This window comes from Colletotrichum spaethianum, assembly GCF_022836535.1.
Source record: "Colletotrichum spaethianum MAFF 239500 DNA, contig06, whole genome shotgun sequence".
NCBI lineage: Eukaryota > Fungi > Ascomycota > Sordariomycetes > Glomerellales > Glomerellaceae > Colletotrichum > Colletotrichum spaethianum.
In genome coordinates, this window is record NW_026054776.1 from 1,437,995 (window position 1) to 1,456,460 (window position 18,466).

The 18,466-nt window shown below is 54.4% G+C and overlaps 6 protein-coding genes across 6 annotated transcripts; 3 read left to right on the forward strand and 3 right to left on the reverse strand.

Moving 5' to 3' along the window:
• Window positions 1–353: 353 nt before the first annotated feature.
• ColSpa_03404 (putative mannosyl-oligosaccharide glucosidase) lies at window positions 354–1,898 on the forward strand (the record flags this gene model as incomplete). Its single annotated transcript, XM_049269616.1, has 1 exon — window positions 354–1,898. One exon carries the CDS (start codon window positions 354–356, stop codon window positions 1,896–1,898), a length of 1,545 nt encoding a protein of 514 aa, XP_049125573.1.
• A 775-nt stretch (window positions 1,899–2,673) lies between these two features.
• On the reverse strand, window positions 2,674–3,776 carry ColSpa_03405 (maf-like protein; the record flags this gene model as incomplete). Its single annotated transcript, XM_049269617.1, has 2 exons — window positions 2,674–3,543; window positions 3,726–3,776. The coding sequence occupies 2 exons, from the start codon at window positions 3,774–3,776 to the stop codon at window positions 2,674–2,676; spliced, it is 921 nt and encodes a 306-aa protein (XP_049125574.1).
• A 323-nt stretch (window positions 3,777–4,099) lies between these two features.
• On the forward strand, window positions 4,100–4,534 carry ColSpa_03406 (protein max; the record flags this gene model as incomplete). The annotated part of the gene is made up of 2 exons (XM_049269618.1): window positions 4,100–4,211; window positions 4,332–4,534. 2 exons carry the CDS (start codon window positions 4,100–4,102, stop codon window positions 4,532–4,534), a joined length of 315 nt encoding a protein of 104 aa, XP_049125575.1.
• Window positions 4,535–4,894: 360 nt separating this feature from the next.
• ColSpa_03407 (putative threonine-rich GPI-anchored glycoprotein) lies at window positions 4,895–6,481 on the reverse strand (the record flags this gene model as incomplete). The annotated part of the gene is made up of 1 exon (XM_049269619.1): window positions 4,895–6,481. One exon carries the CDS (start codon window positions 6,479–6,481, stop codon window positions 4,895–4,897), a length of 1,587 nt encoding a protein of 528 aa, XP_049125576.1.
• A 988-nt stretch (window positions 6,482–7,469) lies between these two features.
• On the reverse strand, window positions 7,470–8,975 carry ColSpa_03408 (salicylate hydroxylase; the record flags this gene model as incomplete). Its single annotated transcript, XM_049269620.1, has 2 exons — window positions 7,470–8,398; window positions 8,471–8,975. 2 exons carry the CDS (start codon window positions 8,973–8,975, stop codon window positions 7,470–7,472), a joined length of 1,434 nt encoding a protein of 477 aa, XP_049125577.1.
• A 2,560-nt stretch (window positions 8,976–11,535) lies between these two features.
• Window positions 11,536–13,911, forward strand: ColSpa_03409 (regulatory protein LEU3; the record flags this gene model as incomplete). The annotated part of the gene is made up of 3 exons (XM_049269621.1): window positions 11,536–11,766; window positions 11,867–13,505; window positions 13,637–13,911. 3 exons carry the CDS (start codon window positions 11,536–11,538, stop codon window positions 13,909–13,911), a joined length of 2,145 nt encoding a protein of 714 aa, XP_049125578.1.
• Window positions 13,912–18,466: the final 4,555 nt, after the last annotated feature.

Below are 18,466 nucleotides of genomic sequence, written 5' to 3' on the forward strand. Positions count from 1 at the left end.
TTCACGGACTTTGCTGTCGAAATCCGATGACGAAAGAGTCTTTTACAAAACTGTCCGGCGCGCCTGTCCTGTACCCTCCTTTCCAGCCCCTTGTTTTCCATATGTCAATCCTGCTGCATCTTAGTCCATTCTTCGCTCAAAATGGTTGCAAAATTCCACTTGCGAAGCTACTCCCCACCGACATATCGGGTGCTCGCGCTGCTCGTTGTCTTTGTTGTGTTGTCGGTCCTGCTATTACGGGACAAGCCGGTGCTGCTTGATGATGACGGTATTGCTATTCCTATCCTCCAGGCCACCAAGAGCAGCTATGACTGGTCTACACACCCCAAAAGCATCCAGTCCCTCTGGCCGAGATGACACGACTCCCCAATGGAGAGCCCCTCGATCTTCCCAAGATACAATTCGAATTCGCTTCAGACCGCTTAGATAACCTGAAGAGGAGGGATATCGGCCTAATGAGCTCCCGCCGCCATGAGGTGCGCAACGCCTTCATGAAGAGCTGGCAGTCATATACCCGACATGCCTGGGGATACGACGAATTGCAACCTCTATCCTTGAGGGGCAGAAACCGCTACAACGGCTGGGGGGTCACCCTGGTCGACTCGCTCGACACACTCTGGTTGATGGGGTTGTACGACGATTTCAACAAGGCAGTTCAGTACGTCAGCACGATTGACTGGAACAACGCGACGGAGTCGAGGTGTAACGTCTTCGAGACGAACATTCGGTACCTGGGAGGGCTTCTGTCAGCATACGACCTAAGCAACGAACAGGTGCTTCTCGACAAAGCCATCGAGCTCGCCAACATGCTTTATGCCGCTTTCGATACACCAAACCGATTTCCTCCGTACACCTTCAGCTTCGCAGAGCTCAAGGCGGGGAGAATCTTGCCTGACCCCTACCAAAGCGCTGCCGCCATTGGCAGCATGTCTTTGGAATTCACAAGAATTTCTCAGTTGACGGGAGAATTCAAGTTTTATGACGCCATTGAGCGCATCAAACTAGCCTTTGATCGTATCCAAGATGAGACGATGCTGCCGGGCATGTGGCCGAATTTCATCAACGTTCGCGAAGACTTCCAGACGACCAACAACGTCTTCAAGCTAGGCGGAGACGGCGATTCACTCTATGAGTACCTCCCGAAAATGCACGTCTTGCTCGGCGGGCTAGACACTTCCTATGAGAAAATGTACAAGGGCGCAGCTAAAGCAGCCAAAGCCCATCTCCTATACCGGCCAATGACACCACAAAAGGATGACATCTTGCTGCTCGGCACCGCCATTGTCAACGAGAAACTCAGGAAGATTGATCAAATACCGGAAGTCGAACACTTATCCTGCTTCGCCGGCGGCATGTTCGCCATGGCCGGCAAACTCTTCGGCATCCCTGATGATGTCGAGGTCGGTGACAAGCTCGCGCGCGGGTGCGCGTGGGCGTATAAATCCTTCAAGAGCGGCCTCATGCCAGAGAAGGCCCAGGTCGTCAAGTGCGACACCGTAGAACTTTGTGAGTGGGACGAGCAGAAATGGGTTGCGCAGAGCAGCCAACATGCGCCACGTGGGTTCTGGCGCGTCGATGACGCCCACTACAACCTGCGGCCCGAAGGTATCGAGAGCCTTTTTATCCTTTATCGGATCACTGGCAGGGAGGACCTGCTCGATATGGCGTGGGATATGTTCCAGGCCATCCAGAAGGCAACGCGGACGGACGACGCCCACGCAGTGATTGTCGACGTGACGTACAGCCAGTCACGACAGGAGGATACGATGGAGAGCTTCTTCTTCGCAGAAACGCTGAAGTACTTTTACTTGATTTTCTCGGACCCCGAGTTGATCAGTCTAGACGAATGGGTCTTCAACACGGAAGCCCATCCTTTCAAACGGCCTACAGCACCCTGAAAGAATAGGGCGTTGTGTAAACTTCCACAATGGAACACAAACACATTGTAATAATAGGCGACACTCAACCCGGTAAAGACACCGAAGACACGTCGCTGGCATCATGCGAATTTCACTCCATATCTATCTATCAGAAGATAGCACAGGCACCTACGAGCCTTTGATACCCACAGTCCACACTTGGCAAGCATTGTCTATCATTTAGGAGTTCAGGGGTATCAATTCTGTGTCCTCGAAAATGTTCGTATCGGACCATCCGGTTAAGCACAACTTCGGTTACTAGGGTTATGAAGACTCTGGTACGCTTCATGGTGTTGAACTGAGTTTTCCTCAATAGAGAAACAATTTCCGAGAAACCTGTTGTAAGTGTTGCCTGATGGAAGCCAAGCCTCGATCCAAACCGAGGACCGGGTTGTGTATGCTCGATGCACTCGAGAAACCCACATCCTGTGAATCTGGAATGGGTCATCTTACGTGTTGGCGCCTCCTTAGCAGCTTATAGATTCAAAGTCTCCGGTCTGCTAGTGGAGCAGCAAACATAAAGATTGGCACTCCGTACGCCGCAATTCGCCTGATATACTGTGTCCAAAACACCTTCATGGAATAGCACGGGCAGCACAGGTCATAAAGCCGACTCATGAGAGGTGACTCGATTCGCCAACATGATTGGCGTAGAAGCAGGGGCACCTCGTGATATTTCGCGCTCCTTCTAAATGCGTTACTCCTCGTTTCGAGGAAGTCGGGTATGTAGCAAGCCGCTCAACTATGCCCCAGGTCACATCAAATCCTCCTCCTCATCATCCTCAGCCACTTCTTCCTCGCCTTGCTTGAAGACCACCTTCTCCGCCAGCGCCAGCGTCTGCCTCACGGGCAAGCCGACGACGTTGTCAAAGCTGCCCTCGATCTTTTCAACGAGCAACATCCCACCAATGCCTTGCACTGCGTATCCGCCCGCCTTGTCGGCGCCTTCTCTCGTCTTGACGTACGCATCAATCACGTCGTCCGGCAGCCCATTGGACTTCTGCGCAAAGTACACTTTGGTCTCCTCTGTATGGTTCCCAATCTCGTAGCCTGGCGACCGCGCGTCCTCTCTCGGCGCGATGACGCACACAGATGTGAGCACGCGGTGCACGCGGGTGTCCCTCAGGTGGCGCAGCATCTTGATGTGCTCAGCCTCGCTACGCGGCTTCTCCAGCACGCGGCCGTCACGGGTTACGATGACGGTGTCGGCAGCGATAACGACATCGGGGTCTGGGATCGAGGCAAGGTGCGTCTGCAGGGCCGTCTCGTATACATCGAGGCACTTTTTCCGCGCCGTCTCGGAGACGTACTCGTAAGGCCCGTAGGCTGACTTGTCGAGATCCTCGGGTTTTGTCGAGGGTGTGATTTCGAGGTTCGTAAGGCCGACCTGTCCAAGGAGTGCACGCCGCCGCGGCGAGGCGGAGGCGAGAATCACGCGCTTGGACTTGAGGTAGGAGATGATCGGAAGGTTGAGGGGTAGCGGTGCCCGCAGGCCGGGACCACCGGCCGCAGCGGATGGCGCCCGTGGTCGGTTCAGGTGCTCGGTAGCCTTGACGTATTCCGGTGGGGATCGGCTGTAGTCTTGGTGTCGACCATCTTGGCGTATGTGAAGTTGCAGGCGGTCCTGTGGTGGAATTGGAGAGACTTTGGGAGAATTGGCAGAAATAGAGTTGCGTGTGGCTTACTTCCCCGTCTTGAGAGTTCGTGCGGATAATATGGGAATACGATCGAGGACACTTATCGGAAAGAAAGGAGGTTTGGCGGATTGTGGGCCGGCATCCGTAGAATTTCTGGATAAGAAATCACAATGCCAATGAGGTCACAAAGCTTGGGCCGTGCCAACCCCGCCGGATCCATAACTCTTTATCTTATCTGTTCTTTCTTTCCCTAGAGAGCGTTGGCATTCCAGCTGCCAGCCAGCCCTGCGGACGGAAACATACGTGCTGCAGGAACCTTACCGTACAGGGGTGGTCTTGGTATTTTTGGAGTACCGCAGTGCGGAGGAGGGAGGATCTGATCTCAGAGACATCCCGCTTTGGTGCGAAACGGCATGTGATCGTGCGAAACACACCACATCCTCCTCTTCTTGACGTTGAGCCAGCCCACGACATTGCTGCTCATAAATCCATCTCACTTACAGCATTCTCATGTCTCAATAGAGAGCGAATAGCGCCTGCATCATGTCTTCTCCCAATAAGTCACACTCCCCGTCCGCTGCCGCAGATGCTGAGCAGCCAGAAGAGAAGCCGCGCCTTACCGAGGCGGAGAAGAAGCAGAATCATATTGCGTCTGGTACGTCCAGCTTTCTGCGCACGAAAAAGCTTCAGCACGCGTCGCGCTTCTGCACGCGCAATTTTAGACTCACGCATCGCCTTGGGTGCGTCACACAACAAGGCTAACACGTGCCCGCAGAACAAAAGCGACGACAGGCCATTCGTGAGGGCTTCGATCGCCTGACGGAGCTGGTGCCCGGCCTGGAGGGCCAGGGCCGCTCCGAGGGCCTCGTACTGAAGAAGACTGTGGAATTTATGAAAGAGCAGCTCAGACAGCGCCAGGAGTTGGTGGATCGCATCGAGAGCACCGGTGGTGAGGTCGACGAGAAGTACAAGCGGTGAGTACTCCAAGCCGGAGGAATCGGCCCAACCACAAGCGTCGAGCTTTTACTGATACTTGTCTCCAGGCCGCTATATCACCAGCAGGCGAACAGCACCTCCAACAGGACCAGGTGACATGACAAAGAGTCGACGAGGGTCGTTGCGTGTGATTTCCGTTGGGGTTCAATTACGGAGTTAAGGTTAACCGGTGAAGAGATACCTTGGGCATGGGTTGAGAATCAGCAGTGTTTTGTCAAGCGGGCTTCAAAGGAGGATCAATGGCGGTCTATTCACATCATAGCTTTAATACATAACGCTCAACAGGCGTTGTTGTGGAAGTAGTGTACAGTTCTACATTTTGTTATACACGGCGCGTGTTTTCTATTGGTACGTCGCCACCATTTCCTGCATCTTCTCGCGCAAATCCACGGGCGACATGTCGTCACGAGCCTTCTTCTTGCCGCCGGTCTCCTTGCTAGACGGCCGCTCGCTGACATCGACGGTCACGGTCCCGTTCTGGACATTTTGCTTCCCCACCACGGCGATGACGCCGAATCCCTTCTCTCTCGCCTCCGCCAGCTTCTTCGCCAGCGGCCGTGGGCTTGCGTCGACCTCAACCGCGAAACCCGTCGGACGGGGTTGTCTCGGGTTGTTGGAATCCCTCACGCGGTCGTGTCCCGTCAGAACATCCTTGATGTCGGACGCCCACTGGACCACGGGCTCCGTGTCGTTCAGCGTCAGAATAGCACATTGACGGGGGTTCAGCCAGAAGGGCCATTTGCCCTTGTACTCCTCAATCAGCAGCGCCATCAGACGCTCAACTGAGCCCAAGATGGCACGGTGGACCATGACGGGTGTGACTGGCCCGTAAGCCTCGAGCTCAGCTGGGTCTGCCTGCTCCAACGGCAATCCCTGAGCCTCCAACTTGGGCGCCGGCGCTTGGTACTCGAGGTTGAATCTCTGCGGAAGCTGGAAGTCAAGCTGGATTGTGCCAGCCTGGTGCGACTTCCCGTGAGAGTCGTGGAGCATAACATCGATCTTGGGACCGTAGAAAGCGCCGTCCCCTTCCTTAATGGTATACTTCAGCCCGGCCTGCTCCAGCGCATCGCGCAGCTGCCCCTCCGCCCGCTCCCACTCGCTATCTGTGCCAATGTAATGGTCCGCCGGCCGCGTCGACAGCGCGAAATCGAAGTAATCCAGTCCCAGCGCACCGTAAACCGTCTTCATGAAGTCGAGCGTCTTGAACACCTCCTCGCGGATCTGGATCGGCCGGCAAAAGATGTGACCGTCGTCTTGATGGAAGCGGCGCACGCGCGTCAAGCCGCTGAGCGCGCCCGAGATCTCGTTGCGGTGCAGTGGGCTGAAGTCGGCGTATCGGATGGGGAGGTCGCGGTAGCTCCTATTCTTGGATGCGAAGATGAGGCAGTGACCCGGGCAGTTCATGGGCTTGAGGCCGTAGTCGTCGTCCTCGCCCTCAGCCGTCCGGGCCGCCTCGCCGCTGCCCTCGCGCGGCGGGTCCCTGCCATCAGCACCGCAGCAGCTTGCTGCTTTCTCCTCGGGCGCGCGCGCGCGACTGGTGACGGTGTACATATCGTCGGCATAGTTTTGCAGGTGGCCCGACACCTCCCACAGCGACTTTTTGTAGATGTTTGGCGTGATGACCTCGTCGAAGCCGTAGTGGACATACTGCCGCCGCAGGAAGTCCACCAGGCGGTTGAAGACCCGCGTGCCGTTCGGAAGGAATATCGGCGAGCCGGGGCTGTAGACGGAGGTGGTGAAGAGCTCCTGCTGAATGCCCAGCTTCCGGTGGTCGGGCAGGTCATCTTCGACGGTGGAAGGCGTGGCCGGCGCGGCGGCCGGTTTCTTGTCGGAGTACCATTGTCTCGGAAGGTATTGCGGCCTCAAAGATGGGCCTCGGAGGCTCGGTAGCGCGCGTGAAGCTGTTCGGACAGCCCGTGCGGGAAGCATGGCGCAGATTGTTGGCAATTGGACGTCATGTCATTCGACCTGAAGGTCTCGAGAGGGAACTCGAATTTGTGATGCCAGGGTCTTGAGAGCTCACAGACGAAAGAGTCTAGCGCCATTTCTGTCTACAGGGTCTGCACGGACTTTGCGCCTCTTTTCAGTTCGCCAACCGTGAACGCTGAATTTCGACCATTCTCACCAATACAATCGACGCATTCGAGCCTAGGTTATGGACGAGAACTTCTGTGCCGTCTTGTAATCCGAATGTATAAATTCGGTTTCAATCAAATCCGTTCCCGTTATCAACTGAGCCTTCCGGGGAGATAGGGACTTAGTATCTCCTACACAATATAGGGATTGTGTCTAGAGCGGGGAGTTAGGAGCAGATGAGCGCAAATTTGGTTCCAGACCGCTGTGCTTAAGGGTTGCTCACAGGTCGAGCTCCCGCAGTTCTTTTCACTAACAGATGTCCAAAATGCATTCTGAGCTTCTCCATCGGAAGAAGGTTCCCCTCACTGTCAGTGACAACAATGGGGATGGCAATCCTAGCATTAGGTTGGTGTGTTAAGTATCTCCCTTGCAGATGCCAACTATTCAATCAGGTCATCTCGCAAGAGCCGAGCACCCACCAACTCAAGTGCTCGATCTAATTGGCGGGTTTGTGCTGAGCCAAGTCCTCACATTTATGCGCTAAGTTGACTTCCCCTGGTGTTGGCGATGAAGCGTGAAGTGCCTGAAATCGGAGTGAGCAAGTGGACCAGGCGAATTTGGGTACCAGTCTTGGGTGGAGTTTGGATTGCGATGAAGCGATTCACAAGGATCAGTACTGGTTTTCCTAACGGTCTTGAACAAACTCATGCTACGAATTGTGAGAGGTAGGAATATGAGAAACATGAGGTCGCACAGCACCAAGCCTGGGAATGTATCGAGACCAGGGACGAAACAGCCAGTTTTATTTAGCCTAGGTATCTAACCATGGTAGCAAGAAAATTCAGTTTCTGTAAGTAATCGTCTTCGTTCTCACCCATTCCTCCAAGCCCGTCGAGTTGAACCTTCCAAAGCCGCTCGATTTGACACCGCCATGGGGCAATCCACTCTCATCGTGAACAGTCATGTTATTGATGTGGACGGCTCCTGATTCGATCTCCTTGGCGAATCGCAGACCTGTACGCAGATCCTCCGTAAAGACAGCAGACGTCAGACCATACTCGGTGTCGTTGGCAATCTTCAGCGCTTCCTCCTCGGTCTCGACCTCGAAGAGCGAAACGGACGGACCGAAAGACTCGGTCTTGTAGATGTCCATGTCTGTGCTGACGTTCTTGATGACAATCGGCCGCAACCTGGTCTTGGACGTTTCCTCAGCATCGACATTGCCCGCGACGACGGCGGCGCCCTTGCCAACCGCATCCTTGATGAGTTTCTTGTTCTTTTCAACAGCGACTGCGTTGATGAGAACGGGCGCATCGGATTTTGTTGGAAAGATCTTCTCAATCGAGGCAGACAGCTTAGCCTGGAACTCCTCGCTGACCTTCTTGTGAACGATGATTCGCTCTGTGCTCATGCAAATCTGACCTCCGTGGAGGAAAGAGCCGACTGCGCATTGATCCGCGGCCAGGTCGAGGTTGGCGTCCTCCCATACAATGGCCGGAGCCTTGCCTCCCAGTTCAAGCAACACGGGTTTCAGGTGCTCGCCTGCCTGCTTGGCGATGATGCGCCCGACGACGGTGCTGCCGGTGAAGTTGATCTTCTTGACTTCAGGGTGGGCGATCAGAGATGTTGTGATTGCGGCGGCGTTGGCAGGCTCGTGAACAATCACGTTCAGCACACCTTTGGGCAGGCCAGCCTCATGGAAGCAAGATACCATCTCCACAAGCGTTCGCGGAGAAAACTCCGAGGCCTTGAGAATGGCTGTATTGCCAGCTGCGATGGGAAATGCAATTGATCTTGCTCCCAGTATGAAAGGGGCGTTCCTGCAACTAAGTTAGCTCTCACGTCGATGGCATCTGGCGTAATCTACTGACCAGGGCGCAATCGCAAGAACGACTCCATAAGGCTCCTTCAAAACGATGGCACTGAGGTTCGGGTCGTTTGTTGCCGGGACGGAACCCTCCACGGTAACAAGGCGTCCGCCAACGTCCTTGACACAGCCAATGCCCAGGCCCAGGATAAATTCGGACCACCCAGCAGCCGCGCCGGTTTCTTCAGACATGATGCGAGCCAGCTCCTCCTTGCGACTCTCCATAATGGCGGCAGCCTTCAGAAAGATGTCTCGACGCTGAATCAACGTCGTCTTCTTCCAGCTCTTAAATGCTTTGGCAGCAGAGTCGACTGCCGCAAGGGCATCCTTTTCAGTTGCGCTGCCACATTTGTGAACAGCCTTTCCGGTGGCGGGCGACACGACGTCGAATGTCTTTTCAGGAACGACCTTTTCACCGTCAATGAAGAATGGAACGGTGTAGTCCCCGCCTGACGAGGTACCGTTGATTTGAGTCGACATGGCTAGGTGTGATGCGGAGACGAGTTAAGCTTCTCAGTCAGGGGTATCACGAAGAGAAAACAAAGTTGTAGTATCGAAGGAGCGTGTTGCAGCCAGAGAAAGCTGAGAGTAGCTGAATTCAGCTGACAATTGGATTCTTATAGTCTTGCAGTAGACAATGTGGTAGCTACCGATTGACATGGGACACTTGCTAACTCCAGACCCTTGCCTTTGCGATATGCCGATGGTCAACGCCATTTTCTTAGTGCACGGAACCCCGCACGCAGAAAGTGGGCACGGGGAGAAACTCTGAGACGCCCAGGTACAAAGTAGCTGCCTACTTCCCAATGGCTCAAGGACATTGTCACCAACTGCTTTGAAATTTGGTAGAACAAGTGGATTGTTCTGCGCAACTAACCCTGGCAAGAATAAGACAGCTGTGGTTCCAGGCAGGGATACGGGATGGGTACCTCTTTTCACCTAGTAAAGTAGCATCGCCGGCCTGCTGACGCCCCATTGTGCTGACGGTCGGTTCACGAATCATACTTCGACAATTCGAGGCCGAGGTCTAACGGCTGAATGAGCAATTAGAACCTCTATTTACTTTCAGCTAGTGGTGCAGTCATCCTCGTCCGTTCTATCATTGACCGAGGATGACGTTAAGACGAATAACGTAGGGGGATCTATGCGTTCCCGAATTAGCCGGGTGTGGGCATGCTGCAACTCCGAACCCGAGGATTTAGCCCTGCGTAAACCCCGAATGCTTAGTATCCGTTGGGTATTCGTTGGATAGTGGACCTTGTCAAAGCAAGACTTGGGCCGAAGGTGCCGGGTAGGTGGCGGCCGAAGCTTTAATCTCCAAAGCGGATGGCGTTGAACCGCGGGGACGGATCCTGGGGTACCAAACTAAACGCCGATGACAGTTACCGGAGAACACTCGGACTCTGTGCTTGTTGGAGTAGAGTGCACCAAGCTTGACCACCGGGCGTGTTGCCTTGGCGGCTGTCTTATCCACGAGAAAGGGTATGAACAGGCCTTTCAACCGTCGTGAGATATCTAAAATGGCTCTATCCTCTCATTTCTGAACGGCCATAGTGTTAGGAGGCCATCTCGCATTGACTACGTGGCAATCTCCGAGATCTTCAACCAGTTTTGGCTCTCATTGTCGTCATGACTTGCCGCTCCATTTCTTGAAGACAGCCGGATCAACAAATGGCTGGGGCACAGCTGTCGAGTCTACTTGAAGTACTTCGACTACGACGACAGTCAGTTTCGAACTGCGTGCCGCGACTGAGACACAATGTCTCACCTGGCTTGGGTAGCGATCCCGGCATAGCAAATTGGACGTCACGAACTCCTTTGGGGTTTTCGGTGTAGGAACCATTGCCCCGATAGAGAGGCGGCAATGCGAGTTCGACCTTCACCGGCAGCTTCGAAGTCTCTTTTGCCTCTGTTTTCGGCATGGCCAAGATCGTAGAGTAACGTGAGTGCTGAAGATGGGTTGGCTAAATGCAATATCTGACAGGCCAGCAGGCGCAAGGGCGAAACCTGGGGCTTTCGGGATGCTACGAGTCAAGTTTCTGGGCAAGTCTTGAGAAAAAAGCGTTCGTCTAACCAGATATGCGAACAGGTCAGTCCTGAGTTGCTGTCATGGCAAAGGAAAGAGTCGCATCAATTGGACCTGCGAGTTGCGAGCTGCCGAGGACCCCCGCTTGTGATTAGTCACAGGCCCACGCCTTTCCGCCAACAACGGGCCACTTCAACTGGCGCTCACCTGCTGACTGATCCAATTTTAACCTATAATGTCCACTTTGGGATTTTGGACTTGTCATTACTGGAGCGTTCGCCCTTGGCAACATGACAGGAGCAGCGGGCGCGTGGGAACTATTGCCCAGATGCAAAGCAAGGCGTGTGGGTATGAAACGAAACAAGAACGATATCGGATCAACAACTTGTCAATCCCCAATTTAACCAACTCTTTCAATCGGGTCTGCTATCTCGATACTGAGTGCAGGGGCTCATCCCACGAGTCTGTGCTTTCTTTTGACAGTAGCTACCACTGGGCAGAGAAACCGGTGAGAGTCTGGTTAGAATGGTTGATAAGCCTTTCCCTGTTCGGCAGCTGACATGTGTGAACATCGTGCTAACCCCGCCCGCTGCAGAAGATGAAAGCGGGGAGATACAGGCCAGCTGAGCCAATGGGATGACGAAGTCCAGCCATTTCCCCCGCGGCGCCCCCCATCAAAAAAGTCCAACGGCTGGGCAAGCGCAAAGAGGTCTCTTGTCCACAGCAAATCTTGCCTCGCTCTTCAGGTCAAAATCAGAAAGCAAACTTCCCCGCCCTCCGCATTCGGCCACACCAGCTCCCACCTCACATCAACAATTCCAACACACACGTCGCGACACCGGACCGCCGCCCCAGTGAGTTTGGCTCACCGTCACAAACATCTCCGATTGCCGAGTCTTTCCTGCGAGCTCCGTTCGCGCCTCACGCCGCGCCCGGCCCGGGAGGGGGTCCCCGAACCCGCCTCTGCTGCGTATCGTCTTGTCTCACCCCGACTGACCGTCCGCCGTGCCCTGCATGGACGGTCTGGCAATCGTATCTGCCGGCGGGGCCACGCCCGTCTCGCCCGCAAGTCCCACGAACGCCCGCCATGCTCCCAACGGACCTCCCAAGAGGAAGCACAGCAGCATGGCCTTGGATAGTAGCCCGGGCAGCAATGTAGGTCACGACGACGAGAATGGCGATCAAGATTCTAAGAAACGCCAGCCCGGCGTGAAACGCGCTTGCAACGAGTGCCGACAACAGAAAGTGAGTCACACGGCGAACCACAGCCATTGCAAGAGGTACTCAACTAACAATACCTCAATTGGAACAGCTGCGATGCGATGTTGTCCAAGAGCCCTTTCAGAGTTGTTCCCGGTGCAATCGTCTCAAGCTCGAATGCAAGATTGAGTCAAACTTTAAGCGCATTGGCAAGCGCTCGAAGCACGCCGAGATGGAGAAGGAGATCGATAGGTTACGTCGCAATATTGCACGCGCCCAAAACCAGGGCTATACCGTCGAGGACGATGATCACGACCTACAATCTCCAATCGCAACGAGCGTGTATACCCATACCCGCAACCCCTCTCTCATGGGCTCTGATGAGGCTGTATCCTCGTTGCTGCATCTCAAGAGGGGCGGGTCGTACAGTCTGCCGCGCTACACACACGAGCTGGAGAATGTTCGTCTGACCGAAGAGTCAGTGAACCAGCTGTTCAACGAGTTCTTCGCATACTATCATCCTTTCCTCCCATTCCTCAACCCCCAGCAGACACCCGACCAGTACTTTCAACAACACGCTCTGCTCTTTTGGTCCATCATCTCGGTTGCTGCTCGTCGATACAGCGCAGACCCTACGCTGTTGACCTCAATATCAGGGCCTTTGACAAGGTTGTTATGGTCAACCATTGGAGATGTTCCCAGCAGCTACTTCGTTGTCAAGGCTCTGTGTCTGCTGTGCACATGGCCTCTGCCGACCAGCACGACAAGTGCTGATCCAACGCACATTCTGTGTGGTGTCATGATGAAGGTTGCGACAGGCATTGGTCTTCACAGGCCTAACCACAGCCAAGACTTTTCCAGGGTATCCGTTGATCTTAACAAAGAGCAACTGCATGATCGGGTAACAACTTGGGCTGTCTGCAACATTGTCGCTCAAACCATCGGTACTGGCTATGGTCAACCGGCCTCGACCCTCTACGATTGGACTCTGGCAGTTCGTCGGGGCGAGGACGGCCCTTTTCGTTTGACCCCTGAATTGGAGGCCAGGCTTCAAATCGAACGGTTCTGCGATAAGGTCTCCAAGGAGATGTACAGCAATGCCAGTGATCCTCGAGGAGTCGCTGGGGATGAGCATCGAGCCATGTTGATGCGGGTGTACCGGAAGGATTTCAACGAACTTCAGGCGGCCATCCTCTCACAACACTTAGGGCCAATCGTCAACCTCCATATGCGAGCCGCCGCCCTTCACTTACGCTTGGCTGGCTTCTTTGATTCGAGCACAACACCTGGCTATATTGACGATCTAATGGGGCTCTGGAGAGCCACGACGAGTTTTCTGGATAATATTCTCGAGGTCGACAAGGTCACATCACCCGGACAGAACTCACCCGGGCAGATCCTGCTATATGCGACAAACTATATCCAACAGATGTTGATTGCGGCAGGGTTTGCTCTGCTCAAACTCATGCGGTCATTTTTTGCAAAAACGATCGACTTTGATCGTGGCCGCAACCTCTTCCATCAGACGATCAATGCTATTCGCGCGACAAGCGTTGTAAACAACGACCTCCAGTGGCGCTTGGCCGAGTTGATGGTGCAAATGTGGAACGGTGCCCGGCTCGACAATAACAGCACGGCATCTTTCGATAACGACGACTCTCCACTGCACATTGACGACTCGTTGCAGCTGAAGGTGCGCTGTCGTCACAGCATGAGTCTCGTGTTCGACTCTGTCTGGCGATGGAGAGAAGAGTATCAGGCCCAAGGCAGAGGCTCGATTGATGGTAATTATACACTCCTTCTCCATTTCCCCTTCCCGTGCTCTAGCCATTGCATCCACGTCTCTCTTCGGTGTGACTGTGATGACTGACTTACGTGCCATCCCAAATAGCCATGAAACAACCTACTAATCCAGACTCAGCGAACGAGTCCTCAGCGTCGTCAACCCATTTGGACAGCACACTTATGCCGGCCACCCAAGGATTACAAGCGAACAGCTTGCTCACCACCAACGGAGCCCTTACCCCAAGCCATTCTGGCGGGATCGGCAGCCAAGCACCCAGCAACAGCATGCTGAGCGGCATCAATTATGGCGAGACCAATTACGACTTCTTCGACCCGCAGCACTGGATGTTGGATGGCCTCCTAGACTTCAACTACAACTTTGTGCAGCCTCTAGAGGGCGCATAGGACTTGCCCTGACGCGAGGCAGTCTGTTAGAGTAGCGACTCTTCCCGGAGAGGGTCAAATGAGAGAAGAACGCCTGCATATCGGGGGCGAGTTTCAGAACTGCGGAAAGGCGGCGGGCAGTCTGACTTGCATACTGTCAGAAAGGGGTGAGTGAACGCCCCTCGGCAGACGTTGCGTTGGCCCCCGTTGGGGTCCGGGGATGAGTGACTAGGTTTGCAGCTCTAGGCGATCCTCCCGTACCCCTTGGTGAACGATATTTTCTTGTTGCGGATATCGTGTCACCCGAACATACTTCTCGCGCCAGCGAGAGGACAAGATGTTTCTGTCGAGTTTACACCTGCTATTGTCATTGGTATCCCGAAATGGAAGCTCCCCACGAAGCGATTCTCGTTCGTATACTATTTTTTTCCTGCTTTGTTCCTTCACACTGGCTTCTTAGGACGGTCTATTCATGACGGTATAATCACGTGTATATTCGACAACGAACTCCACGACATGACGAATCGACATTGGGTCGTAACTTCGGTTTAGGCGGTCGTATCGTACGTTTTTATTTTTATTTCATTCTCGGGAGGCTTCTCTGTTTCTGTTTGCGGGATCATCCAAGCATTGGCAATAGCGGGTGCAGGTCCATATGGTACACAAGTATACACAGTCTCGAAGGCGCCATAGTTAGCTGGAGCGTTGTTTTAAATTCACAAAATCTAATTCGACGACACTTTGACCGTGCTATCTCTTGGCCTTGGCAAACAGTGACGATGTCCGGTGACTTGTCCATGCTTCTGCAGCGCGTGTGATGGCGTTTCTGGATGTCAACGTTCCGAGACATATCTGACGAAACAGAAGGTGGAAATGATATGCCGCTATGTAAGTCCCGACGGCCCAACGTTCCTGATAGGGAACTTTTCGGGGATCTCGACGTCGCGGCGGAGAAATATTGGATGGTCCGGAATGTCCTCGAGCCGGGCAGCCGAGTGCGACTCCGGCCGTAAGCCCCCCCCCCTCTCCCTCCGAATAACGGGCCCTGCAGCGGAGGCGTGCAGGAGAGACATCAAACGGGCACGGCTTTCGCGCACGTAGGGAATTCACCACGGAGAGGTCGAATGCAGTCTTGTCTCCTGCCTCGGAGGAGTGTCCGACTTGGGACAACGGCCGCGCAGGTGGTGATGAAACTCCCGCGACCGAGACCGCTTGACGTCCACGTAGCACGGGGGTAGCATCAACCGGCGAGCGATGGCGCGAATTGGAAAATGCGACACCTAGCCCCCTGTCCTCCCCATCTGCGACTCCCATATCCGCGACGCATCGTGGGGACAAGAGGCTGAGGTTATACAGCAACTCCCCCGGGTTCCGTTCCCATATGCTAGATAGCCGCGAGCCGCTTCTGTAGCGGCTCAGTGGGCGGGACTGCCACGGTATAGGTTCGACTTGTTTATGTGTGCCAAGATGTGTTTAACTCCTTCTTCTCCTCCGGAGACTGCAAGAGGCAGTGACAGACTGGGGTCTGGATCAACAACCCAAGCGTATGGCTAGTTTTCCTGGCGAGTTTGTATCTGTACGTGGCCAAGAAGTATCTCGACCGGGCGAATCTGGTCGTCGCTTGCTTCATCGTGGAGAAACGGCAGCGCGGTCTGGTGGCAAGTTGCTGGGTCTGGGCGAGGCGTTCTCTGCCTTTATCCCGCGGGCGAGGTAGATTTCTGTCTACCCAATGGAAGCCGTATTTGGGGATTGGGATTCAGTGTGCAGACACACCTTCGTCCACTTCCTCAGCTGCTCCCGGGGTAAGGAGCAGTGGGGACAGATGAAGAATGTCCTCGGCGGCGCAGAGGACGTCTGTTCGACTCCCATCGTCTGTTCGGTTCCATGGGTACCGTTCGAATTCGAGGACGAGATCGGGGCTTGAGTCATCGCGGGGGCCGGAGGGATGCTAGGGGCGGAGCAAGATGATAGTCATCCAACAGGTTTGACCTTGACGAACTCCGATAAGAGCTTGGTGCCCTGCACCGCCGTAGCAAGCGGGAGGTGGCGGCCGGGAGCAACCTTAGATTGTGCATTCCTTTTTTTGCTATTCTCGATCGTGGAGGAGGGGGCTGAGTGGACGCAGAAGCGACGTCGAGGGAGGAGCAGAGTTGCTCGTGTGGATTGTTGCGCTTGTTGGATGCTTGTGGGTACGGGACACTCGCTTCGGTCATCTGCTGTTGGTTGGGAGACGAAGTGTCGCTTCTTTTCTCTTCGCGTGGTGTTCGGCTGTTGGGGGCCATTCGTCAGTCGGTTGGTTGGTTGGCTATTTGGTTGTTCGTTCCTTGCAGAGCTTCACAGCCTCAAACATGGATCCGTCACTCCGCCACTCGAGCTGCTTGCATCAAGGAAACATGGAGGGCTGTAATACACAGAGAGGTTAGCAGGACGGAGCGCTGTTTGTGTGCCTCGTTCCTGCAGATGGGCTCAAAATAGGCGGCGCATCGCGGAGTTGCAATGGCGCATCCGCAGCTTCAGGTATCTTTGGAACTGCGGAAGAGTTCGCAGAACAAGAACGGACTTGCTGTGTCATGTGAAAAGTCAGCTTCGGAGCTGCGGTCGAAAGATTGGGGTGTGCAAAAGAGGGCACAGCAGCAACGAGCCGAGCTCCTCGAGGCATGACCAGTTAGCCGAGTCAATGGTTCTCCGCGATAGATACTACGGTCGTCAGCATTAAGCGCGATTTGCCGAATCACGCAGAGGAAACTTTCCGGAGTTCAGAACAGCGTACGAAGCCATTTCGTTCAACATCCGGAATCGCCGTGGAAGCGGGCGCGGGGCTTTGCAGGCACTTGGCCGCGTTTTCGGGCCTCAGTTGCGGCCTCCCACGTCGAGGGCCAGTCACAACGTGATGAGTGAGATATAATACAGGGAATGCAATCAAAAAAGAACGCCTTGCGAGGCATTATTCTCTCGAAATGTCATCATTATCCCAGGAAATCAATCTGAACAACGACTCTGGACATCTTCGTGCGGCGGAGATAGCCCCCCGACAAAGTCGCCAGTTGGGAGTGGACCAGACAAGAGATCCGGTTCGTCAACACTGCCCGTGCCCATCATATTCAATCAGCGAACGGCTTCCCCAGTAGCAATCAGCAGATCTTCTTCGTCCAGATTGAAGTGCTGATTATCTCCACAAAGGCCTAGCGAGGGCTCACGCGCACACCAACGGCGGCTTTTGAAACGCTTGGATATCGTTACGGCCGTTGGCTGCGCCTCTCCCGTCCATGGCTTGAGTGAGAACAGGAGCTCAACAAAGGACATAGCATTTGGGGGCTAGGCTCAAAGTGCCGAAGGATTTCTCTGACTTCCCCTCCTTACTATGGTGTGATGGGTAAGTCTTTTACCCACAACAGGTAGTTCTTGGCTTTGACCCCACAGCCAGCGAGGAATCACAACCCAACTGGCTGGACAGTCACCTAAGTGTGCGAAGTACCAGTGCTTAGATCTGCCTGCTTACAAGCCACAAGATACCTGACAGGGGTAAAAAACTTTGGCCTGGAACCATAGTAGAGGTACTCCATCATCCGCGGATGAGCTAGATAGTGTGGTGGTGGCGCCCTTTTTGCGGATCTCCTTAGACGGTTGTCCGATTCGACTTCAACGCGACCACAAAGCTTGGCTTCGGAAGGGGGAAGGAAGAAATCCTTTCTCTCCTGCGGGACCTGTTTTTCCCGCTATTCCAGATGAGACATGGAGGGGAAAAAACGTTCTTACGGGCGCAATCGGCGAGGGGTTTGACGCCTGCCTTTGTCCACTCAGACTAGGCCCGTCGTGGCAGCTTCTTCCACACGGAACTGCCACGGCGTTGGGTATTCTCACCCCCTCTCCTTCACGGCAAGGACTCGAAGAATGGTCATCCATGACAGTTGCAGAGACTCGTCACGGTGCAGAATGGATGTGCCGCCCATGATTCGTGGGTGTCAGGGTTGATGACAGCAGCTCAACGGGGGCCACCACCAGTGAAGATGGATGGTTTGTTTCGCTGAGTGCAGCTTTATTGGTCGGGGAGGAGCAGAGTCCAGGAAAAGGTGTTGTCTCCTGAAAGTATCTGTGTGCCTCAAAATCACTCGCCAGTTCTTGTCACAACCGATTCCAAAGGGTCAGTTGGAGGGATGGGAGGGTAAGCCCGTCTAGCCGTCCGACCGTCGGCTGTCACCGCTGTGCCTTTTCCCAAGAAAAATGTTGCCTCGATTGCCTCGATTGAGCAGTTCTTCAGCATGAGAAAGTTATCAAAGGCCAAGGATCGTGTGTAATATCTCGTCCTACATGCCTCTAGTCGGAAGGAGTACATCCCTGAAGCCGAATGGCCCCCCAAAGGCCGAGACGTGGAGCATGCGCCACCCGCATGAGGCCAGGAGAAGCCATGGTGGGTGTGAAGGCCGTCTCAAATTGTATCTTATTGTACCCCCGAACTACCCTCTCCATGCCTTAGGGGTGACCGGCCAGTCCACGTTCAGGGGCCGTTAGACTTCATTGATTGCAAAGGGTGGTGGAGTCTCAGGGTTGCACGGGGCAGCGAGGGCAAGCGTCATCG